A 26,822-nucleotide genomic window follows, 5' to 3' on the forward strand; every position below is an offset into this window, starting at 1 on the left:
TTATATCAGACTACTACGTAATATGAAAGGGTCACTCATAGGGGAGAATCATCTCTAATCATCTCTTCAGCTCTAAAGGGCGTCGGTGTTATTTTGCTTTTATGGCCCCGAAACTGTTTTCGCTCACCCCCCCCCCCCCCCCTCTCGCAGTCATCATGTCCAGACACAGCTGCCAGATGTTTTCATCTTCCAAAAAAAGCTCTTATAGACCTGTAGGGGGGTAAGTAAAATTGGGCTACAGATCTGAGAGGTGGCAACCAGCTGGTGGACATGTAGTGGAGCACTTCCCGGCAAAAAAGAACCAGATATTTCCCCCAGGAGCCAGTAGAAACCAAAACAGAGCTAAAAAGAGAGTGAATATTGGATTTACATCTGTCAAGTCAGCTGAAACATGACTCCTAATAAATATTAATGTGGCCCTGTGTCCACTGTCTGCATATACGTACAGGCAACTGTTTGGTAGCACATTTGCCATGCTAGCCTAAAGCCAAATCACTTACTAACAGGATTAAAGAAAAAAATGTTTAAACAAGGTGATTTGTAACATTATTAAAGACAGCTTTAGGAAATATTGGTTTTATAAATGGCAGGGATCTCAACAACTAGATTCTTATTACTTAACCTTATAATAAACACTATACAGTTTTCGACAGGCGCAGTCAACCTTCACCTTCAGCACCGCTGCCTTTTCTCTGTAGAGGTGGCTGGGCAGGCACAGTGAATGCTTTCATCCTCTTCCAATCCTGTGTGCAGCGAAGAAGCTCCATTACACAATTATATCAGCTACAGGCTAAAACCAAGAAGAGCTCAGGCCTCATTTCCCAACTAACAGTTGCTGACGAGACAAATTAGAGAAGAACAGGGAAGAGGTGTTCCTTCGAAGTCTGTCAAGAGGGAACACTGATTTGACTATGGTCTGTCAGTCCAGCAGGCCCGCAGGCCGTGATTTACAGTATGACTCTTTGGGGGGGGGGTCTCATTCTGATGTGCTTGTTTCTTACTTTGACTTCCAGCACTTGAGATTAGGGAATTATTTAAGTCAGTAGTGGTGTGAATAAATATCAATGATTTAAAACCTCAGCGTGACAAACTGTATCAGTGTTAATATTCCAAGCACTGTAATGATTTATCGATGACTTGATTAGTGGATAGATGGAGAAATAATCTGTTTGATTTGACAGTTAATTAATTGTTCCTGCATGTCTGACGATGAGCTGAGTATAATCAAGTTTTGACTGTAATTTATCAGACAAGCCTTCTATCCTATCCTTTCACAGTGAGAAACTATGATAAACATCATTTTTTTCTTTTTGACATTTTGTACAAAACAATCATTATGGACAAATCAGCCTGAAGCATAGCTGCCAAAACACTGTCATTCTACAGGAGAATAATTATATTTTCTCCAGGTAATTTGTAAAGCTTTAAAATCCGTATTCATCATTTTTATTGTCGGTAACAACACTGATATATGACTCCTTTGAAACTTTTTGGAGGCCACTGTTTTGGTTTTATGGGTGGTTCATCAACTTCCTGTGGCAACAGTTGATCAAATAAATAAAATGATCAATTAATCAGGATTTTAACTGATTTCTCTAACTCTTTTTATGCTCTTATCTTATTTTTATTTCATGTTATTTTATCTTATCCTTCTTTTAACATTTTTATCTGATTTAATCTTTATTGTATGTTATTCTATTTACAGTACATGGTTAATTCAATGCCTTTCATCTGGCTGTGTTTAGATTATCTCAAGTCATTAGAGATAAAGGGTATTTTACTTTATTTCATATCTTTTACTGTATTTCACTGTAGTTTTTAGCTCCAGTGTTTCGCCATGGGGGCCTGCCACACTGGGAGCTGTTTCTGGTTAACCCATGGGGGTGCTGTCCCATGGCTGGGGGGCTCTGCACCTCGGTGTGGGATTTAATCCTTATTTTATGTTTTTTTACATTTTGTTTTGTCCATTTACTGCTGAAATGTTGGTTACACATTGATTGCAGTAGCCTATTTGGATTATCACCCATGATGACTATTTTCACTCTTTGTCACTCTTTGTGTTTACTTGTGTTGTGTGGGTCATGTTAAATCATTGTGCATTATGCTTTTGGGTGAAATTTTAATGTAGCCTACCGGTACATGAAACATAATGATGCACCTGGTTAGAGAGTTTGGATCGAATCAGAAATCAAATCGAATCAATTCAGTAAATCACTATAATGTACTAGCCTATATAAATAAATTAAGTTTAAATTAATAATAGGCCTAAGACATTTTTTTAAAAGTTAAATGCCTGAGGCAAGTCAATTTTATTTGTATTGAGAGTGAGGAGTTGTCGTCACAGCTCAGAGCCCTAATACATCCATGTCAGAGCCCCGCCCCCCTTCTCCGCCATGATGGAAGGATTCCGGTGGCAAAAGCCTTACTAGTCTATGGGCAAAACAAAATCGTCTACTCCGTAATTTACTGTTTTACAATGCCGGAAATCACTGCTGTGTTAAAAACTGCTCCAGTGATTTACTTTGTCCTTATTCTTTCTTGTAATTTGTTGATCTGTTGGCGCAAAAAAGAGCTGGAATTTAGTCGCGTCTCTGTGATGTTCTGATGACGTTGCCCCTGGCAACCGATAGCGTCTCCTTCCATCATGGCCGACCGGCTGCTCAAACCATGGATGTATTGGCTCAAACCCGCCCAGATCAGACCAAATCGGCACGTGACTCCTCACTCTCAATAGTCCATTTTTACAAACAGTTGTCTCAAAGGGCTTTATATGGCATCATAACTTAGACCTGAACAGCTGGTGTTAATAAACGTCACACTGGAACAACGAAAAAATGGCGATATTAAAGCAGAAGTAAGTGATATATTTGTGTTAATATAAGTCTTAAATAGTTATATCTTCCGACAGCAATCACTTACATAGAGTGTTTGGACTGAAACACGGGTCTGTCAGTCACTCTGCTCTGCTCTGAGCCGAAGAGAAAACATTTATCGTATCCTACAGTTTTTATCCAATGAGGAGAGAGAACGGCATGCAGGGCTGTGTGTGCAGCCAAGGGACGCCGTGAATGTGGCGACGTAGGGACGAGGACTGTTATGGTGCGTTCAAGGAAACTTGATCTGGTACAAGTTCACCGGTCGGAAGTTACGAGTGGCCGTTATAGTGACTTTCACAGGTAAAACAGGTCGGAAAAACACGAGTGGGTTGCCTGAAACGCTACAAAGTCGTAAGTTGTGACTTGAAGCTGTAATTTACGATTTCAAAAGCCTGCCTGGAACGCAGCATTAGCGAAAACGACCGGACCACTTACTTCTGCTTTAATGAGCAGTTGCTGCATTAACTTCTAAAAGTAGGACCAATACCACTCCGCAAGCTTTAGGGAACCAAATAAAAACGTCATATTTTTACCTGTTGTGACCCGTGATAGATGACATCAAGATTTTTCTTTTTTTTTCTTCCTCTGTTCTTTTCCACCATTTTCCCATGAGGCCGCGTGAATGCAGTATGATTTCAGCGTTCTCGTGCGTCAGGTTTACGTTAAAACTCATTTTATGACCTAATAACGCAGTGACGTTTTCCGTGTCCCCGTGTTCGCCGTGGAGTGACTTCCACTCGACTTGTCGCCGTGAGCTCGACTCTAAATTGCTAAAATGTCAATGCTGCTCCATGTCTGCGGGATGTGAAGGCAGCTGACAGTTTACTGACAGTTCAAACAAGCTGGTACCACGGTGGCGGCTTTGCGGTTTCTTCTGTTCCCCAGTGATACGTCCGTCAGTGCAGCACTGAGGTAAAGTAGTTCCCTACTCTGCACAGTGCACACACAATACACAAAACAAGGCTGTACCCAAGTGTGTGTCTATCAGAGCCACTGTGATTAATAGTATAAGTATAGCTATATTAGAGATGAAAAGACTGCTGAAATTGAACCCACTATATGTCAAAACAACCTTAAGTCTAGACTGTGTAAAAACAAAGACAAATAGGCCTATAAATATATTTATTTTTAAAAGAAAAAAAATTCTTTCTGTAAAATCACAACAAAAAATTCTGAGAGAACTGTTTGAGATTCCTTTTGTTCTATCTCCCATTGCTCACAAAACACAACAGTTTATAGTCTATTTAGCTTTTGTCCTGGTGTAAGTTGTTTCACAAAACTGAATGAGAGCCTGCTGTCATGCTGCGTCTGATCTTCACTGCTGAGAATGTGCTGTAGGCCTACTCTCTGAGAAATGTAGAGCAAAGGCATTTTGATCTAAAGATTCAGGAGATATAGAAAGAATGTATTTTCCCCCACATGCTTATCTACTTTTTCTCTGCAGTTATATAACTGATTTTTCTTCCACAGATTTTTTTTTTTTACTTAAACTAAGGCAAACTGTGAATCATATACCACAACATCATATAAACATGTTTTATTTTTGGAAATATTATTATAAGCAATTTGAAAACTGAACACAAGGCTCCATTATTGTCATTAAAACAATTATGTCTTTGCAGACAAAACACTAAACACAATTTCTTCATGCTCGCTGTCACCACACCTACATAACTGTGCAGCCATGAGAGAGCGGAGCATGCTCAGAGTCTGACCGCTGGCTCTAACAGTCTAATCAGTCTGTTAGTCATTTTCGGAGGCTGCTCTTACTTCAGCATGAGACAGAAATAGACAAATGCTTCCTCTCTACTACTTAGATGTAACTGCAAAAAATGGAAATCCCCAATGATAAGAGCTTAAAAAAAAGAGGATGGCCTCTGAATCCCAGACAGTCCATGAAGACCTTTTATCAAATCCCAGCGGCTTAGCGCCTTTTTCAGTGCGGATTTTAATGTTTATTGAGGGCAATGTAGTATGGCCACTTGTTTGTTTAGTGAGAAGATGCTCTAAGTCTGATATGTTCATTACAGGTACAAAAGTTATGATGTGTTGGAATGGTAGCTTCATCTGATGGTCATTTTTCGAAGATTAAAGGGATACTTCACCCAAAATCGATAATTCACCAATTTTCTACTCACCGTCATGCCAAAGAAGGGTTTGGAGAACTTTCCGAGTTATCAAAACGCTTTTGGAGTTCCAGGGGGGGGGTCCGGCTGGCAACGGATTTTCATATAATGGCGGTGGATAGAGCTCACTTTTAAATCGTCTAAAACTCACACTATGAAACATCCAAATACCTCCATACTGATCATCCGTACTGACCCAAGTGTCCTGAAGCCGCAACATGAAAAAGTTATTCGCAAAAAATTAATTTGATCTCTGTTTTTAGCCTTGTTGTAGCAGTAGCTCCCAGTGGCTGTGCGAGATTTGCTGCGAGATGTTCTTCAGTGTTTACATAGATCCAGTGGTTTACAACGATGAACGAACATCTCACAGTGAATCTCAAAAGTTCAAAAGTGAGCACTTTCCACCACTATGATATGAAAATCTGTTGCCAGCCGGACCCCCCCCCGGAACTCCAAAAGCATTTTGATAACTAATCCAAACCCTTTCTTGGCATGACGGTGAGTAAAAGATTGCTGAATTATCGATTTTGGGTGAAGCATCCCTTTAACTCCACTCTAAGGCCAAATAAACTCGTAGAACAGCTGGAAGGCAGCTGGAAAAAATAGAAATCTTTTTCCTGTATGTTACAGAAATTCATCAACAAAAATGTCAATTTCCACAACTATGAGCTGGAACCATGCACTGTATTTGTGGACCATTAAACCACAGCATGACATCTATAGGCACCTTTCTGCTGCATACGCTTTTATAATGGTGTACAGACTGTTCAATGTTATTCAGGAGCTATGTAGTGCTCAATGTGGGTTTTGTTCAGGGAAATGCGATTATGTTCTGCATGCAGATTTCTGACCCTATACTACAGTAACAGCTCTGCTGCCAGCACATAAAAAAACTAGGTTAAGCATCTTCAAAGGCTTGGGAGGAATAATGCACACTGGACTTGGAGGCTATAGCGATGTATTGCACCTCAGCATTAGAGGCATCTAACTAATGAACACTCTGCAGAACAGAGTCTTTATTGATCTTTGCCAACTGAGACATTTGAGCAGTTCTGAATAATCTAATATGGTTAACAGCACCTCATGCCATCTCCACAGATTTATACCTCAGAAGTCAAAAGAGGGATGACACCTGTTCCAAAACAGTTCAGCGTTTTAAACTAATTGACTTCCAAGAGGTGTGTCCGCTGGGTCTAAATGAAATGAAGAGGTACGTTTCTTTTATGCGTTAAATGAAAATGTAAATGTGTCGGAGGCGTCCTCCAAATCCTTGCCGTGATAAGACTTTTAATCAAGCTGCTGAAGAAAGAATACATTAGTGCTGCTATGTGCGCTCCCGTAGAGAGCAGTAAAGCAGTGAAGACAGCAAAGGAAGGAGAGTTATGTCTGACATGCCGCCTTCTCCACCTGCAATCTCTACGTACCTCCCCATCAAAGAAACATTGCTGGCCTTGTATGAGTTATATATCAAGGATATACTGTCAACATACATTTGTAGATTTAGTTCCATATAAAGACATTACATGTTAAAGGGATAATTCAACAAATTGGCCCATTGCCATAATCCCTATAGTTTTAGGAGTAGGTTTGTTTAATTGTCGGTGCAAGCTATTTTTAAAACGGCGGAGGCTAATGGGATTTCTTGGTTTCCTTCATCAAACTCATCAAATACACAATCCAACAACTCCAAAACGCTCTGGTGGACAAGTTGTGAACTGCACATTCACCACGCTATGAGATAATAATGGAACTTTATGAGACAGAGTTGTTTTTGAGGTAAATTCATGCAAAACCGCTCATGCGCATTCCTGTCAGGGGCAGTTTTCCGGCAAGCAGTCGAAAACAACTCTGTCTCGTAAAGTTCCATTATTATCTCATAGCGTGGTGAATGTGCAGGTCACAACTTGTCCACCAGAGTGTTTTGGAGTTGTTGGATTGTGTATTTGAAGAGTTTGATGAAGGAAACCAAGAAATCCCATTAACCTCCGTAGCTCGGCCGTTCTAAAAATAGCTTGTTCCAACAATTAAAGGTAACTAATCCTAAAACTATAGGGATCATGCCAATGGGCCAATTTGCCAAAATGTTGAACTATCCCTTTAAATACCAACAAAATGTGCACATTTAAAATTGTAATGTCACATTTAAAATGTTATTTTCACATACGTTGAGTTGAGTTTTTGCACTTGGCTCAACTGAGTTTTTCCACAGAAGTGGCCTTTTATCACAGGAATTTGTAGTTTTTGACATTTTTGAGTGTTGCTGTTGAATGTGGAGGTCGTTGGAAAAAAGGCAAAAATGTGCTGAACCAAATAAAATTAATTCCAACACCTGAAATTATATGTAGACACTGCTCTTACAGCTCTCCTTTCCCCAAATTTATCTCTTGTATCTCTTGCTGCAGGGAACTAACTGCAGTAATTTTATGTAAGGCAAACTGATGCCTGAATTTGACTGAATTAATGTAACTAACAGCAGAAATTATGACATTGTCAGCTGTATTTAATTTGACATAGCATGGTTATTACCACATCCACTCACTAAGGCCACAGAAAGGTCAACCTCAAAAGTTGGTCTGGGGTGAACTTTGCATGTAAATAATGCAGCTATTGTGGTGCATATAGGGTCTAAAGTTACAATGTACACAGCTATGTCATGTGAAAACTTAGAGAATGTAACCAACCTCAACTCAAACTGCTGATAAAATCAAGTGTTAGTGGATCAGCACTCAAGTGTTAGGACCAAGTGTAAAAACCTTGTTGTGAGACGTATCATCTGTCGGCTCATTGACACTCACCTGACAGGCTTGGTAGAGCAGCTGGTGCTCAAACTTTTTGATGCCAAGGATGTTTTGGAACATCTCGTACAGCTGGTCCTTGCTGAGGATGAGCTCAGACGCCGCGCTGGCGGTCATGCGTTGCTGTGCCTTGCGTGGATCCTCGTCGCCGCGGTAGATGGTGTCAAACTTGGCCATCCAGGAGCTGAGCACCGTCTCCTTGCTCAGGCCGTCGATCTCCGGCAGGCTGCGCACGCGCTTCTCGATGTGCCTCTTGAACACTTCCCTGAAATCATTGGCTGAGAAGCCGCCGCTCTGGACCATTTTAGCCACACGGTCACTCTTCAGGAACACCTAAATTGTGAGAGACCGGTGTTACTACGTAGTTTAAGAGCTAAAGATACATAACAAAGCACTTTTTATTTTAAAGGAGACATAATATGCCACTTTTCCACAAATTTAAATAGTTCCCACAGGTGTCTTAAAGACATGTCTGTGACATGCTTCGGTCAAAATACCCCAAGGATCAAACATCACAGCTCTTTTCATCCTCTCAAAACAGCCCTGTTCAGAACGACTGGTTTCCGAGCCTGTCCCTTTAAATGCAAATGAACCACTACTTGCCCCGCCCCCTCTACCGGTACAGATACTCACAGGTAGGGGTGGTATTATGCAAATTCAAAAGCTAATCACATCATTGGATGACAACTGAGGGAACAGCTCGTGAAATCACATGGATTTCAACCTCAGGAGCCTGAAAATTCCTTTTTTTTTTGTCAAGTCTCACATTTTGGGGGCCAGAAGGCAAGACAAACACCCAAATAGCCTTCAAAAAGTGATATTTCTATCATATTTCCCCTTTAAATAATGAATTTAAAAGATCTCAAGACAACTGAGTTGACTGTTTTCAGTACATTGCCACATGCAGCGGTGACAAGCTTTTCAGTAATATTTTGTCTCCAACAGTGACTGTCTGCTTTGTCAGCAAAAGGAGACCTTCTGACAAATGCTGTGTTTGTGATGATATCCAACAGGACAATCTGAGGCATATACAGCTTGTAAGGCTGTGGGGCAGTGACAGAGGCAGGCGAGGGGATATTGTCACAGCAGCAAGTGTTGCAAACTGTTCTGTCACTCTTGACAGTCACGTTTTGTTCTTAGCATCCATTATGTCTAAAGAGCAGAGGCTGCTGTACTGAAACATTGCAGCACAACGGCACACTCCCCTGTCATTGGCTGTGTGTTTGTGTTCAAAGGTTCTTCAGCTGAAAGTAATAAGATGTTAACTAAGTGTTGGTTTCTTGCTGACCGCAGCATTCAGGGCCACTTTTGCCAGAGAAAGTGAGGAGAGCAACCTGCAGTATAATCATCTATAGTTTCGCTAATGATAGTGCCCTACACTGTTTCCATAAAGATGCCACTTTAAGTGGATGAGAAAATTAGCATATGTTTTAATTAATTGACCATATATTTTGAGATATAATGAGAAAAATGCTACATAGTGCAGGCAAGGTGCTCATTATTCCATAAAAAGAAAGTAAAAATGTAGTATGTTCATACTTCCCTGATGCATAATGTTTACATAATGAAGTTTTTGAAGTTAAAAAAAAAAGTGGAAAAGAAATAAAGGTTTTAGTCTCTCCACAGTCATCTGTGTCTTACTTAACCCCAGCAAACACACTTGTTTAAAACAAGAAGGGAGCCGTATTGACTCCATTTCCACTCACATACCCCAGGTTGTTTTAGTATTCTGAGATCATACAGCATCTTATCCGCACAAGTGCAATAACAATAATTATCATTACAACAAGACACTTCTTTAAAGCATTCTTTGTCCAACAGCCACAATCACAGATCTTGTCAAGTGGCCCCATAGGTTCACTGTCCGTCTTCATTTCACAGAGATGACATTCCAAAATTAGACGTCATCATGGAGCTCATCTCAGGGGTAGAATTTGTTTTTTTTTGTGTTTTTTTTTTACATTAGAAAGTGACAGGACTGATAAAATTCTGCCTATGTCATCCATGTGTGACATTATGAAGTATGTTTGCAGAGGTTTTGGTAAGAAACTGGTGATGGTTGGATGAAACTTTTACACTACACTCACTCACAGACAAGCCTTTTTCTGCCTGTGAGTGAGCATCATAAAAAGAATAAGATACATACAAATTGTTAAAGCCCTCTGCTGTTCATTAAAAAAAAACTCAGCCTTAAACCTAGTGTATTTCACATTAACACCAAATATCATAAACTTGATAGAGGTCATCCTGTAATTAACTTCTGCAGCAGTCTGTGTATCTGTTCCCAATGGTTCCAATTTCATCCTTCAGTTTTTCATAATGGCTACGCTTGTTTTTCCATCACGGCTTTGGCCTTTAACGTATCCCACTATCTGCTATGCCTTTTGTACCGCGTGCATGGTAATAATGACTTTTTCATCTGCAGATTGAATAGCGAGGTTGGAAAAGATGGCTGTGTCAGCCGCACGGTCTGACTCATAATCTGCACAGTGAAAAAGCTTCAGCCACCATTTTACCACTCAGCCACCTGAATGCAAGCATTTTGACACGGAATAGCAACAGGACTGTTTAGTGCTTTTTGGACTTTTTAGACGGAAAGCTGGCCATTTACTGATTCAGGATGGCTGCAAAAGTGTTCCAGGGGAAATGGTGCATACATAAAAATATATATCCTGTGGCCTGGATAACATTTCATAAAATTGGTTTAGGGTTAGTCAAAGTGGATGATTTATGAATATTCAGCTGCATTTTTATAGTGAGAAAAGCCAGAAATGCAGAGTTATATGTATATGACATTTATGCTCCACACACTCAGTGACTGATTTTACAGCTTATTGTCTCTGAGTCACAAAATGATTCAGGCTGTAATCGTGCTGCTATGGTTATGCCGAGTTCCTACCTCATAGTAGCTCTGCACGGCGTTGATGAATGCCTCATCAGCCACAATTTGTGTGTCTCCATTGAGGAAGGCCTGGAAACGATCCTTGGTCTGCTGAAGCTGCTGCTTGGTTATCTGTGGAAGAGAGTGCAAACACCTCAGTGTTAAAACCAGAATCGGAAAATGTGTCTAAAGAAGCACAAATTAGTTCAAGCAGAAGTAACATCCACGCATTTTTGAACGGCTTATTCTAGGGAAGGCAGAGCAACCCAAACATCCTTTTCCCAGAGAAAGTTCCTTCAGCTCCTCTAGGGGAAACACTAAGTACTCTCAGGCCGGCCGAGAGATGTAATCCCTCGTGTGTTTCCAGAGTCTACCTTTGCATCCCCTTTTAAATCAGGCTCAGACGCCAGGAGCTTTATAATCCTGACCAATTTTGGGTTGCATCACGCACATAAGGAGAAACTTCACAAATACTCTCCTCTGTAATTTAAAATATGCACACACTGCAAGATTGGAAAATAAGAGAGCATCACACACCATGGGATATTATTATTATTAAGATTAGGGAGCAATCGGGAAACAGTGCACGACCTCACATGGTCTTACAGAGACAGATGTAAACAAAAGTGAGATTGGTGGTGGTGCAATTTTGATTTTCATGATAGTATACTATGCTAGCCCACTTAACCTTCAGTGACTAGAATTAATGTCAGCTGTTCCAGGACTAGTGTTAGCTTGTAGAAGGACTTGAACACCTCTGAAGGGAGGTGACTAGGTATTCTCTTCTTTCTAAGTGCTCATGTCGCATCAACTGGTCGCACTCGAGGTTCTCAAGAAGCAGCATCTCCATAATAAGGTCCTCTGAAATCTCTGAGCTATATCACTGTCTTTGCTTATTCATTTAGCTGCTAATCAGACATGCCATTTTAATAGTTCAGCTGAAAGCTTTTCTTCATACCTCAGCTCTGTCTTTACTGCTAAGTCTTCATGTCTGAATTTCTGGAACTGGTGCCCCCCTAAGCGCTGGTCAATATTGATTTAATCCTGCTACAATCCTTTTTTACCATCACTCATGAAAAAACTCAACTCTTCCACTGTTCCCTCTCCCTAACCTGAAGGGAGCGATCCACCAACCCCACCACATTACACACTCAATTGCAAACTGCTCCAGAGGACTTTGTAGGTCATGATCTGATGAAGACAAAAGGACGGCATCTTCCACAAATAAAGGAGATGCCACTGGAATATCACTCAACTGGACTTTTTCCAAGCCTCAGCTGCACATTGTAAAAAACACAAAATTGCATTAATTTTTAACCATGATAGCGGTAATGCCAGGGTTTAGTTTTTACTTATGTGTTGAAAAAATGTTACATGGGTCACAATGAATCCCAGAGTCTTTGGTGATCACATGACTGTTTAAGCGCTAGCAGCAAGTAGATTTTTTTTTTTTTGGGGGGGGGGAAATAATCGAGTAACAAGTAACATTCATGTCTCCTTTATGATGAATTAATCACATTTAACTTTAGAACTCGCGTCACCATGAGGAAGGTTCAGTACTAATTAGTACAGCTGCTAAGATGCAAACCAAATAGTGGCCTAAACATGATTAACCTTCGTCTTTTGTTGTTAAATCAGCTGTAAAACACACTAAAAACTTTTTTCATCCCATTTGTCTTTCTTCTCTTGGTTACGCTGTTAGGCTTCCTTATGCATGAAAATATTGGTTTTAGTATTTCTGGTGTGGGGCCCTCTGCCATTTTTGTCAGTATACCCCTTGACCTAATTTTAACCTTCCTCTTGTCAGCTTTCTGCTACCATCTCTTGTGTTAGGGTCGGTTTTGACTCGAGTCTAAAATCAATTAGTTATCCTCCCATTTGTTTCTCATCTCTTGGTTACGTTGTTTGGCTTCATTATCCATGAAAAGCTTGGTTTTGCACTTATGATTTCAGTTTTAACTCTCATTACTGTTCTTATCGTTATAACAATAAAGGAAAGATTAAGATTAACCCGGGTCGCAACCTACCCTGACAACACAAATGCCATAATTTTAACCAGAGCATTTTAGAATTTTGTGAAAAAAAAATGTTGTTTTATTTTGTTATAGGTTCCTGACAAAGTCAAAAAGCCTTGATGCAATAAACAAATTTATGTGGTACCTTTATGCATTTAAAACCTAAAAACAGGTCAGTGGCAACCCTAACACAAGAAGAAGGTTAAACATGCTTAACATGCTAGCATCGTCATCACCATTTTTTGCATGATATATAGTGCATTGCACATGTGTGATGCTTCCTCTCCACTAGTTTCACTTTCAATCCTCACTCAGGTCTACACGTCCTTGGATTGATTTTACATATGGTTACAGAGTCAGTTACCCAACAGTCAATAGACTGACTATCTTCCCCTGACAACTGCCTTCAATCTTAACAGTTCAAGCTGTTGTATGTAACAAACAGGCAGAGGGACCCGCTGGTAGCATGTCTGCAAGCGCTCACTCTCATGTTGCAAGTGACAGACTTTGGTGTGGGATTGTGATGGAAAAGTACCACTTATCATGTGCCTGTGAGGCAATCTCAACACCATCTGCATGTCCATCCTATTACCCCAGCGCTGCATCGGTACTGCTCAGAAAACAAGGATCATGTAATGTAATATTTCTCTGTTAGAGATCAAGTAAAAATCAGAAGATTTGTCTTATATTAAAGTCCAATATTTTTTAAAAAAAAAAACACTTGCACATTGGAGGCTGAGGATTAGGTGGCCTACCCATTGGTGGTCAATAGAAATAAAAGACACTCAAAATATCATAAATGATTTCACCTTTTTCAGCCAATGTATAATTCTCCTGGTAGAGTGAATCTCAGCATGACATACCACTCAATGTCCAAACATAAAAGATCCACTTACAACTCATAACAGCATATCAACATCTGAGATCAATACCTGTGCTTGTCTTTCAAGGTTTCAGGTTTATTCCTGTCTTGGCAACAGCTAGATATGAGATTAAAGGGAACGTGTGGAACATCCCTGCCATGTTTTAATAGACCATGGTGTTCAAGGAATGTCCTGAGGCAAGAAATGTTAATATTAACACCAGTATGCAAACCAGTCTGCTCTGTGGGGACACTCGGAGGCCCAAGTCAACAGACATGTCCTTGGTTGCATGTCCATTTCTGAAAGTGATAGGGTGGAATTAACTCAGTTGGCATTTTAATACACACACATAAACAGTGCTACAATAAATCGACCACCATGGTGGTTACTGTAGAATACTCAATATTTTTGTAATCAGAAAAGGACTGATTCAACTATGTGATCATTTTGAAGGACGTAATTTGTGGTGTTGCTGAACTGTATTGCATTATATGCATTATCTGTTATTCAATAGACACTCACTGATATAATATATATGTGTATAAAAAAAAAAGTTTTTAACTACACCAACTCAATGTTTTAGGCCAAAGCAAATATCCGAGGTCACACACACTGTAGGTTTCCTGAATACAACCAAATACTGGTAAACTGAGGTACTGTTAAAATGAATTTACATTTTGATAAAACCCAAACTGATTTCTCCAACAACTTGATTTGTTTAAATGACAATCCAGGTGGTTTAAAAACAAAAAAAAAACAGCAAATTGCCTAATCAGTTCATTTTTGCTTGAAATATCATTGTCAAAATATTGATTAATATTATCATGGTCAACTAATTAAATAATCATTTAGACCGTTTAATTGCACATTAATGAGGACCTGTAATCAAAACTAGAACAATTACTTAATGAATCATTTTCTGTTTTGATAACCAGATAATCCTCACTTATTGTTAGTAAAGATGAGGGGCGGGGGGGGGGGGGGGGGGGGGACAATGAAGTACAACACAAAGCAGTAAAACAGGTATTAGGTTTCCACTTTGTCACCACGTAATGCCTCAATTGTGTTAAGTATTTGTGAGCTCCAGTTCTGCGTACTTTTCACTTCACCGCTGATTAGAGGACTGCGCTGATTAGTTACCTAGGTGATGGATGACAGACAAATGCCTCCATTTTCATCAGTATAGCCAGACTCCCAAGACATGCATTCCTGCTTCGCTGGTATTGATTCTCTCTCTGTGGCTCTTATCAAGATTGCAGTGTTACACTTTGATTCATTGGCTTACAGTGAAGGAGGCAGTGACATTAATCACCCTGAACATATCAATAGAGGAGATGTGCACACTGTATTGGCTTGATATACAGTAAATACATTACAAATCAAAACCACTATGGATTGGAAGTTTATAGTTTGACCATGTGGCTGGAGTTGCTTTGAAATATAAATGATCAATAATCATTAATTAAAAACTAAATAAATACGTATATATATACATATGTTGTTTTTTGTTATTTCTGTCCTAAATAGATTGTACCACTAAAAAAAATAGTGCCTATCAGAGATAAACAGTCGTTATTGCGTGCAGTAAAAGTCTGTCAGCTTTACAACCGTCCTGCATCTTTGAGCCCATTGAGCCCCTAACACAGGTTCTTAGTATTAAGCTCCCCTCAGGCACATGGCTTGTAAAATGTAAGCTGCCCTTAGTGATTCTTCAGTGATCCAGAAAAGATTTCTCCATATTGCTCTGTCCTGTTTTCTAAAATGCTGTAGAAAGTCTATGCATTAGGTGATTTTTTTTTTTTTTTACAAATGTCATACAATAGAGCAATACTGTTAGCTTTTTAATAGAAAAAACTAAAAGCAAGCTTTTTAATAGATAAACTAAAAGCAACTTTGTAAATTGAAGAATGGTTACAATAGGGGCATTGTATCAGTCAATAAAATAATAATATTATTATACTAATAACAATAGTGTATAAAGAAGGATGCATGGTACAGCAAAAGGCTAAACCACCAACAGTAAGAGCATAACAATCATTGTATGATTAAACATAATGGCTAGTCATCTCAGTATCATTCTTGTCTCTTAGAAATGTTTCATCATTGTGGCTTGTGGGATATATAACATATTAGCTGTCTTTGCAGTTCTGTGATGAGTGCAGTAATCAGTTAATTGAATGCAGTATGTGGTGAGGCTACTGTATCGTAGTCCAGCGCAGCAAAGCCTCTGCTGTGCTGACTCACTCCTCAACTTAAGTTACATAACATCAAAAAGGGAAGTTACTGTAAATGAAGTTGTTTTGTGAAATTAAATGGCTGTAATTTAGATGTGCAGTTTTTAGCAATGAGCATTGCTAAGTACACTTATAAATGTCTCTTTAAAAGTGGAGCAAAATTATACATTAGTCAAAATGCAAAATGTAAAAATGCTGATTAAATCCTGCAATGTCATATAGAATGAAGAGAGTTAATGTCAGAAATGGAGGATAAACTATATTCATGACATCAAATGTACAAAATGATAAAAAGGATTGCCATGCGCCAGCCTAATGTTCTTATTGTCCATAAATGTGTTTGCTCTGGAAAGAGCTGTTTCCGATGCTGATCTTGGTTTTTAGCAAACATGGTTAAATCCCCTCACTAGACAAAAGCACACTTTATTCATGTTGCAGATGACACCACCAGCCCACATCTGAGTAAACAGCAAACAGGAGTACGGGACCGAGTGCTGCCTGACAGCTGCACAAAATCTACCAGCAACAGACTTCATCAAACACCAAACACCGGCATCATGTAGTAACTGCAGTCACAAAACTACAATTATACAAAGACAGATGCATGGGCTATTATCCCCCAACCAGACGTGCTCTCATAAGTTTGTCCTGAAGAACACACACACATAGCATTGTGTGAGTAAATACCACTTGGCCAGGGTTAGTCAACAGTCAGGTGTATACACTGCAGACAGAACCTGACACACGGCAAACAGGGACAAAACAGGAAGCTCTGGCTCTGTATAACCAGTCTCCACACTGTTGTCACATTCAGGAGCAGTGGCACTGCTGATATATACAGTAGAACACAGTGTTCACAACCAGCTAAGCCCCTTCTTGTTACAGTCATCCATTATCACACCACCAACTCACTGGCAGCTGCTATACAGCTCAGCTGGTTCCTCATTATGCTCATTATATTGCTGAGGTGAAAATAAGCCCTTAGCCTAATATAACATAAATGCTATCGACATTGAGATGATCAAATCAATGGGACAATTTGCATAAATTTGGTCCAAAACAATAATCAATGCTTTCAATGGTTTCCTTCCCACTGCAAACTTGACATTAGAACCATTTAGTTTATTTTTACCCAGTTAATTTAATAAATACAATTTTATAGTGGAAAAAATAGTTTCTTGTAAAGGCCTAGCTAAGGATGGGCAGTACATTAGTGTATTGTGGTAAGTAGGTCAAATTCCATAATTGCACCGTGTGAAGGTTAAGGCTGTGTTTTTGAGCTGAATTATTTTTTTCCTTTTAAATAATGATAATAATTCCTCTTTTTAAAAATCTTGATTGCATTCATGCCCTGTGTGGTTTTGAGAGAGTTTTACCAAGCTTTGGTTCATAATAAAAAGCACTGCAGTGCTGCAATGCTACTTCACACTGTGGAGGATATAAAGCTGACTGTGGGTTGGTGTCTCTGTCCGTTGCTGGTGCATTACTCTCATCAAGAGTCTAAGACATAAATCCTCTCCCGCTAACCTCCCATCACAAATCACTTTCTGTCTTTTTCCTCCTTTCACTGACTAGTCGATAGCTCTCGCGCTTCTCTCTCTGTCTTTAAAGATGCTCATCTCAAATATTTATTCCTTTGTGCCTGTCTGTTAGTCTTGGTTGATGTTCGGTGGGTTTATGTCTCAGTTAAAGATGCAGTGAGAACAGATCACACGGATTACATTAATCAGACTTTTGAACATTTTGTAACACTTCACAAATATTTCAGGGTGTCACAGGGAACAAAGTAGACAGGAAAATTTTCGGGTTGTGTTCTTAATAAAACATGTTTGGAGAGTTACAGTAATATGAAGTTAACGTTAAAAACAAGTAGTAAGAGGTGATAAAAGTAATTTGATCTGTTTCTGTCTCAGATATTCTTGTTGTCTATGTGAAAAGGTGCAATTCAAAGTTCAATTCAAATAGTGAAACTATATAGATTCATTCCACACTGAAATATTTCATGTATTTATTTCTTTTAATTGTAATGATTGTCTTACATTTAATGAAAACCTAAAATTCAGATATGAATTTGTTGTATTGCTTTGTTCCGATTCAGGGTCTGAAACGAATTATTGCATTTTTCCCAAATGGTCCAAAATGCCAACTGTTCTCTCATTGGTCAGAAATCTGACCTGGAAGGAGGAGGAGTCTACCCGGGAAAAACAACAACCATGGAACATCAGCAGTGTGTCTGTGGCTACAGTAGTTTGTTTTTTTGAGTCAGTTGTGTCGATTGCTGAGTCGATTACTGTACATTCTCACTGCAAACTAACCGCTCCAGGGCTCAAATGGACGCAAGCCAAGACCAGCCCTTCTTAGCGATCTAGGCCCAATTGTGCGCGATCACTGTTTGACTCATGCGCATAACGTTCTGTTATTATTTCATAGCATGGTGAATGTGCAGGTCACAACTTGTCCACCATGCTATGAAATAATAATGTATGATTTTGTAACATTACGACACATAAAGCAAATACTCGGAACTACTTGCGCTTTTTAAGTACAGTAACTCTGCTCAGCAGCCGTGTCTGGAGTGTGGTTTCGGTTACGTATTTACCTCAAAAACAACTCAGTAACATTATTATTTCATAGTGTGGTGAATGTGCAGGTCACAACTTGTCCACAACAGTGTTTTGGAGTTGTTGGATTGTGCATTTGATGAGTTTGATGAGGGAAAGCCTGGAAATACTGCGTGCAGTGCAGAGCTCACATCTCTGCCCTGCCGATCTAAAAACAGCTTGCACCGACAAATACTGTAATGTAATGAACCTACTCCTAAAACTATAGGGTGAATTAGCCAAAATGTTGAAATATCCCTTTAATTTGGTTCAGTAGGCTACACTATCATGAAGAGAACTGATTATTTGCCAGTTGTATTATAATTTATTGAGGCCACCTCTATGTGACATCAATGATTGTGATCAGAGCAATGATTTAATGCCACATGCAGACGGCTTCAGAGCTGCTGTTTGACCGGAGGTATCTGGTGCCAGGCTCGACGTGGCACGGGAGCATGTAAAGCCAGTAAAAGCACAGGGCAGAAACTTCAGAGTGTCTACCTGGTGTGCATCATCATGTCGGCTCCAGGCTGCTGTTAGTGTTCTTTATGCCTCAGTGAAAGAGGTAAAGAGAGGTTCAACAGAGGTGAGCAGTAATGATCCAGCTATAGCTCTTACCCCTGTCTCTGTCTTTAATGTGGAACGTCATCACTACTAATCTCTCTCTCACTCTGTCTGCCTCCGTCCACTGTTTCTTTTCCTGGTGGAGTAATTTTCCCTCTGCAGTGATCTTTCATATGGTTCAACCTAACTGAACAAACACATCGACCACCGGCAGCTGCCTGCCTTCATGACTTCCAGAGCGTGATGATGATGTACTGCCACACACTGTATTCAGCAAAGAGAAGTTACAGAAGTTTTCATGTATAAGTGATTTTAACTTCCGGACCTCATAATTATAACTCAGTTTTCTTTTAATTATAAGTAAAGAAAATTATCTCATGATTAAGAGAAAAAAAAAGTCACAATTACAGAGTAAGTAAGGTAAGAAAAGAAACAGGAACGTGATAATGAAGGCTGATTGAATTAGAATTTTCTTTTTCTTTTTACTCCACAGTTTGATGCATGTAGATGTCCTGATGTGTCTGAGTGAACGAGGAGAGCATTTTAATGAATGTGTCAACACAGCACAGGCGCGTGTAGGCGCTAGCATTGTTCAAGCGGAGCGCTCTCTGATCTCTCTGATTGGCTCCTATTTGGGTACAGATATTTTAATCACTGCAGCGTTAATATCAATAGGAAGTAAATCTGGCTCCCAGACGATTTCTTCCCGCACATCTCCACTCTAATGGTTTCTGGTTCCCAGGTCCAGGAATCAATTAGTCAGTAATTGACTGAAAATTAATTGGCAACTATTTTTTTGTTGGATAATTTAACTCATTTTATTCAAGTAAGAAATGCCAAAAAAATCAAGCCACCGCTTTTGGCTGCTGAAATGTGAAGCATGCTGTTTGTTTTTTTTTGTAAACACTAAATTGAATATTTTAATGATGATTTTGCATTAATCGAGGTGTTTTATTGACCAAATTCAGTGATTAAGAAAACACAATTTCTAATGAAAATACTTGTCGGTTTCGGGATTTTATTATAATCATAATAAAAACGATATAGTGCCTGCTTTTTCCACTGCTGCTGCTGCTTCCTCATGTCTCTGCTTTGTTCAAACCAGCATTCATGTCCACTTTTTCCTCTATGTATGATTCTGTGAGTATGACTAATGTGAAGCATTGGGGGCAGGGATTATATCTCACACAGCAATAAAAAAAAAATGACAGGAGCTCTGTAGATTAATCTGTCTCCATCCATACATTCATTATGAAGACACACTAACCGTCTTCAAGCAGACAATTTTGTGTCATCATGTCCAAAGACGGTGTCAGGCAGAAATTAGGGATCATCTTGTGTTATGCCTCCAGGATTAAGATTGAACAAATGGTGGATGATGGACATTTGTCTACTCAAATTAAGATGCTGCATTGGAAGATGGACCGGATTACATAGGCTGTGTGAGGAGAGGACACAGGTTCAGATGTGATTAACAGTACATGGTACATACTGTGTTCAGGAGGAACGACTCCAGTGAGATGTTGCTTTCAAGCCAGATCACAGATACAACTTTGCCTCTTATGAGCCATAATCCCGTACACCATGCTCCCTTCAAACATAAAAACCCTGCACATCCACACATACACAGACACCCAGTGCTGCTGGAACATTTGCATTTCTGTGGTTGACGTCTGTGAGTACATGACTGCCCTGTGTACCGTTTATCAAGTCACACTACTGGATTATTCAAATAGGAGGAAAATATGAGTCACTGTGATCCTGACTGTGATTGCCGCTTTCAAAGTAGTCAAACGTTTAGTATTCTGAAAAATAAGATCTCAGCTTTCCCTCTTGGTGCTATGCAGACAGAGGAGATGTTTAATCTGTGAAGCCGCGATATGTTACGCACTGCTACACAGATTGTGGGCGAAGGGGTATTTCGCCTGCTGCTTTTCAGCTGTCACCCCTTTTTGAAACGGCTCTCATGTCCACACCACTGATGAACACCTTCATTCTTCACACAAGTGTTCCTAAAGCATCTGCCACTCCATGAGAGAGACAAACTTTTTTTTTTTCAGCATCAGCTGATTGGCATGTTTTATTGTCGACTCAAAGCTTTCACTCCAGAGCTCCTTTTATTGTCGAAGGATGTCTTTTTTTTTTTTCAGGCAGAGCACCATTTAAAGATCTTACATAATAATGCAAATGATTTCAGTGTCATACTTCAGCACTCCATTTGCTGCTGCTCTCTTTTGTGCACATGAAATGTGTGTTTCATGGACATAATGAGCCTGAGCAGTTCAGTTCAGTCTCGGCTCTCTGGATCTACACGTTCATCGCTCAAACATCATCCTACAAAGTGTCTCCTGATGTCTTTCAGGGTGTGGAGGGGAGAGAGTGGACAACACCCACTTCCAGTTACGTAAAAGAGGTTTTTTAGACGTTGCGGGGTTTTTAAAACCATGCAGCCAACAAACATGTTCGCTCTTCCTGAAGATACCTGCTGCACCAGAGTGTGTTCCTATCAATTTTTTAATGTTGCTAATTTTACTCATGCCTCTTCCAATGATGTCAGTTTTACCCCTCTCTGCTTCTTCTTCTGCTTCCACTCCTCACATCTCAGTGGTATTCCTGTCCATTATCAAACGGCTCAAATGCCACAGTCATAGTCAAAGCTCATATTACTCAGCATAGATTGAATAGATATATCCACCTGCAACCTTGTATGTGTGTCGGTTTTGTTCAGATACAGTATTTCACAGACCTGCCATGTTCGTTTTTTGTGAGACTCTGTTCGTGTCGTGTGTATCGATATTCCAGTAACCAAACAGGTCCGATTTAGAATCGATTCTCAGAATAAAATATCAATACTTGCACCTGTCTGCACTAATTTGGGTGTATTTTTTTTGTTTATAGTGGAAAGTTACTTTGCTATTTACAGGAATGTGCCGGGCACCGGAGAGAATGCACCCCAGCCCGCACACACACACACTTATACACACTGCTGTTCCAAACACAAACCTTTTGATGAGGGGAAATCTGAGAAAGTAACAACTAAAAAATCAGAAAACATGGTCCATACAAAAAATGTTGGGAGAATGGTTTTGTTAAAAGCCTGAATTAGATGTTCTTTCAGAGAGAATATTTCAAATGGCCACAATTGTAAGTTGCTTTGGATGCTCTTGTCTGCTAAATGAGAAAATGTAAGTGTAAATTTCACGTTCTAAAGGTACTTGCACTGTTTATTGATACATTTAATGTCTTTTTCAATGTTTTGTCTCCACTGACAATTCAAATTAAACCAAAGAAAGATCCTTGTTTTAGTGTCACTGCGTAACTATCATTTGAAACTGTCTGTTTTTTTGTTTTGTTTTTGTCCCCTCCTCTTCACACATTGAGCCTTTGTAAATTGTATTGGTTTCTTTTTACTTGGTATCAGTTGTATCTCACACTCTGTAAACCTTATCAATGATTACTAACTCTGGTAATACACCCACATTTCTTTGCCAGGCTCAGAAGTAAACACCAATGAGGCAAACTTCATCCAATTATCAATCAGTTTAATTTGTCTCACAGTCTGTTTTACATTCATATCACAAACCCTGCTGCACAGTTCACAGCTGCACTCCTTCAGAATATCAACAGAGTAATGTAGAGCAACTATTGAGGCCAGAGGCGCACCTGCAGGCCGATCTATTGATTGGGTCAGATTATCTTTGGGGCATCGTACTTTATAATTGAAAAGAAATCCACACTATGATCTACAAAAGGTGATTTATCAGATTTCATTTTGGTCGTTTGATGTCTGATTCTCTTTGACTTCATAAGAGTTTTTTTTAATGCTCAAATCTTCATTAAATAAGAACAGTTGGACTTATTACTTGGCAAGAATGAGCTATCACTCGGTCAGCAGTGCTTTAAGGTAATTGTTATGAGTATGGTAAATGTTCTGTACTTCATCCAGGAGGAAACATACATGCCTGAAACCAATTTCATAACAGTCCCTGCAGAAGCTGCTGTGATGTTTCATTCAAACCCCCAAATGTGAAGCTTATAGTGAGGCTGGAGGGCAAGCCAGGGGATACCCACAGTCTTCATAGAATTAGGCAACTATAGGACCAAACAGATAGTGGGACATTTCACTGTGTAAGTGAAAACTTGATATGATATGAAAATAAATAAATAAATAAAAAGTCAAGGAACCATCAAAGTCAGCAGGTTTCATACTCTGGAGACCATGAATGTCTGTTCAATATTTCAGAGCCATCCATCACATTTTTTTTTGTGACTGCACAGAAATGGCAGGTTGACCAACAGACAACAACAAATCAGAAGGCAGATTTTTTCCTTCCACAGAAGAAATGTTTTCAAACTCATTTTCTCTCCAGATTATTGCCATATCAGTTCATCTGTACACACGATTCAGGCAGTTTATTGCAATTACATGAAGGAGGAGTTTTCCCTGCAGGAAAATCATCAACAATGATGCTAAAAATCCATAAATTACGCCAAACACAACCAACATATCTGTCCATAACATCACTTATCTGCTTGTGTCATATTCTTGGGGAGGGGTCCGTGTGTGTGTGTGTGTAAATCTGTCCCGAGACAGCTAAACACATGCGACCAGTTAAATATGCACCTGCACTCCACTAACATTTGAACAGCAGCGGCCGTCATGCTGCTGCCAGTGGAGACATCTGAAGGAGAAAATAGTTCCCTCGCCCCTTTAAAAGGAAGCTGCTGCCTGTTATTGTGCTATTGTGTTACCCTTTCACAAGGTTATATAGCAATGCATTTCAAGAAGCAGCAGTGGAGCTTGCATACTCCGCAGCACGGTCTGTTTCTCTGTGATAGCCCATCACCGCCGTTTGTGTGCCAGAGCTTCTAATAACGGATTATCAGGAAGCTGCTTCCACATGTTATTCTGAGGCCTTTAAGTCTTTATGACAAAAAATTGCTTCATCATATTTCTGTGACTAATCTATAATAACCAAAATTGTAATAGACTATACTAGTTTGCGTATAGTTAACGCTATGAGACTTTTCCTTAACAGATTATTATTTATGGCCATTAGAGGAGCCCACATACTTGGCTGAGAGGAATCTCCAGGAAGAAATATTGGGGCCAATGTTGGACCATCTCTCCTCATTAGTGTATTGTGTGGTTAATTATTAAGAAATGGAGTTAAATGACAGTGAAATAATGACTCCCGCACATTGTCATGACACCAAGTGCACATAACTGCCGGAAAATAATCACCTTACATATGATCCTCCAAAATGTTTCTGTAGTAACTCGTAGTTTTTCCATTGATACTGAATGAAACCAATTAGGTGTGGTTATTTAATGTTACGTAATATGTATATTTTATTCGTGTGGAGACTGATTCATTCTTTAAAAAAAAAAAATCAGATTTGCATGAAATAGAAATCCAGAGGCAGACTGTAGGCAGACAGACACACTTTGATTTTGTGGTCTGACAGCAAGCACCGGATCGTTTGTCCAGATATTCACTCACCCACAGCAGAGGATTGTGGCTGCCTGCACAACCAGATATGAAAGTGCATTACTAAGCAGGCATTAGACTATCAGTAACCCATGCTGAAGGGAAACTACAAACAAATAAATAAATGGAAACCTTATTTACACCACCCACATGCACTTGTGCATGAGTCAGCAGAAAAATCAGACCATATGGCTTAAACTGTGTCCAGGGGAAGACGAACTGTCTGCAGGTTAAAAAAAGCAACAAAACTGTCACAAGAGCAATTCCCATTGTGTCATTTACAGTGTTTCCTTGTATTATTGATACATTAGATTAACTTGATGGATCTTCTCCACATACAGAACCACACTGAAGCTGCTCACGCCTCCTGAGGGGAGCTACAAGAAACCAATACTACTGTCTCACACAGCCATATGATGATCAGTGTCCTCAGGTATACTGTAACTCTAAACAATGCATGTGCCACATTGTAAAATAAGTGAAGACATGACAGCCACCTGGTGTGGCAGCCACAGAGCACAAACACTAGACGGTCTGTTGCTTCTTTGACAGTCAAATGCACAAAACCGAGGACAATAAAACCGGAGCTATTGTTCTGACTGATGATCAATTCGGCGTTCCTGTAGTACAGTAACGCCTCTGCATGGTGACTTTGACAGTAAGGACATCATGACCTAAAACTGACTTCACCCTCAATGGAGCAACACAGCAGCAGTGTGAAACCAGGATGTGGGCCTTGTCCCTCACACTAACTCATAAAGAATCTCAAAAGCTGGATCTTCTGTAAATTCTTATTCTGGGAAAATACATTTTTTTAAAAATGAACACAGGAAAATTGTTCATGCAATTCATTTCCTGTCACCCCACCACCAGGAAGAGGTCTGGCTCATCTGCAGAGGAGAGAGGCTATTAAGCAACCCTCCATCAGAGGTCTGTGCCCAAAAGTCACCTTGGGAGGCCAAATTGACGGGATAAGTGATGGCGCAAACGGGTTGGAATTGGGTGTCCGCCAGGAAGGCAGGACGTAGAGCAACACACAGTTGCAACCCATCAAAAGGGAAGCAGGACTTTTTTTGGGGAGGGGGGAATGATGGAGCTGTGGGCCAACAAGGACAATGACAGCGTCCTGTTTTTAAAAAAAACGATCCACCATCTCCTGAACGCCCTTTCAGTTAATGGGCTTGCTGGGATTGATCTCACTTGTGTAGCTGGAGTATAGTAGAGGGACACGGACTGCACTCAGGCTGCAGCTCTGCAGCAGGCAGGCTACCATGTGTCCTTCCACTATGAGCTCCTGTCATGCTCCGAGGATTTCAACGTTTTGCGTCAAAAAAAAAAAAAACACAAACAGTGGCTTCACTTGGTGGGGGGGGGGCTGTGCTGATTCCATGCATGCGCTATCGGATAGGCCTAGTGCCCAAACCCCCTCTGCGTTCTAGCTTATGTAGGTCATCAAAGAGAACATCTGAGATATGAGAGGGGGGCATTTCGTCAGCATGTGGTGATTAATTATGCCTTTGCACCGAGGAGGGCCCTTACCTTCTGCTGTCGCCTTGCCATATCTGTGGGCTGTTTTGCATTGAATGGATAAGCGATGCATCGCATCACAAAAACATACAACTGCAGCTTCTTTTTACGCTCATCTTCCTCCCTCTGCAGCTTCTCCAGGTCCTCTTTCTCCTCGCTGACGGCCGAGGGGCTCGGGCTGGTCGGACGGGCGCTGCTGCGGCTGCTGCTGGGCGCTAGTCCACCCGAGCTCTCGCTGGTCCTGCTCGGAGAGATGCGGGATCCGGCCTGGGGTGCCATCGCCTCTTTGCTTTCCTCCTCCACTATCCCATCAGATTCTTCCTCGCTGGACGACGGATCTAACATCTTGCTCTATAGAGGTTGATGCGCCTCTATACGGATAACCTAACTCACTGAGTGAAGTTGATCTGGTCGTCCCCCCCGGGTGATGGCTGTGCCGCTGTCGTATCCGTGCAGGGGTGATGTGATGTGGATGAATATGCCAGGGCAAGGGGGGGAAGCTAGGCCCTGGTTGTAGTCACTCGCTGAGAGATGTCAGCAGTATGAGTGGAGCTGGAGGAGGTTGAGTCTGCTTCACACTGTGCTTTCTCCGCCTGCGTCGACCTCTCGTCGATGCTTACGTATTTTCTCTATTTTATTGGCCAGTCACTGCTGCGGATGTGCGAGGGGGAGGTGAGAGGGCGGAGCGGTGGGGATGGGGCAAGGCGAGTATATATTGTACAGATGAGGGGAAGTAGAGGGTTTTTTTCTTTCTTTCCCCCTTCCTTCTGTCTTTCTTTTTCTTTTTTTTCTTAAAGCGGACAGCGGCCTCTCCCTGGCCGCCGGGCTGGGGCGCAGCAGCCGGGAGCT

General features: G+C 40.4%; 1 protein-coding gene across 22 annotated transcripts in view; it reads right to left on the reverse strand.

The window, feature by feature from the left end:
• The window catches only part of LOC146987830 (calcium-dependent secretion activator 1-like), a 77,153-nt gene extending 50,600 nt beyond the window's left edge, over positions 1–26,553 (reverse strand). For all 22 annotated transcript variants that reach the window (XM_085777240.1, XM_085777232.1, XM_085777239.1 and 19 more), the window contains exons 1-3: positions 25,986–26,553; positions 10,697–10,810; positions 7,798–8,130 (exon numbers count right to left, since the gene is read on the reverse strand). In XM_085777240.1, the coding sequence (XP_085633366.1) occupies positions 7,798–8,130; positions 10,697–10,810; positions 25,986–26,318 (780 nt within the window). In that variant the 5' untranslated portion in view covers positions 26,319–26,553. The remainder of the gene's footprint in view (positions 1–7,797; positions 8,131–10,696; positions 10,811–25,985) is intronic.
• Between the last annotated feature and the right edge of the window lie 269 nt (positions 26,554–26,822).

The sequence above is a fragment of the Trachurus japonicus genome, chromosome 5, assembly GCF_045865225.1.
Source record: "Trachurus japonicus isolate A0001 chromosome 5, Traja_1.0".
Lineage (NCBI taxonomy): Eukaryota > Metazoa > Chordata > Actinopteri > Carangiformes > Carangidae > Trachurus > Trachurus japonicus.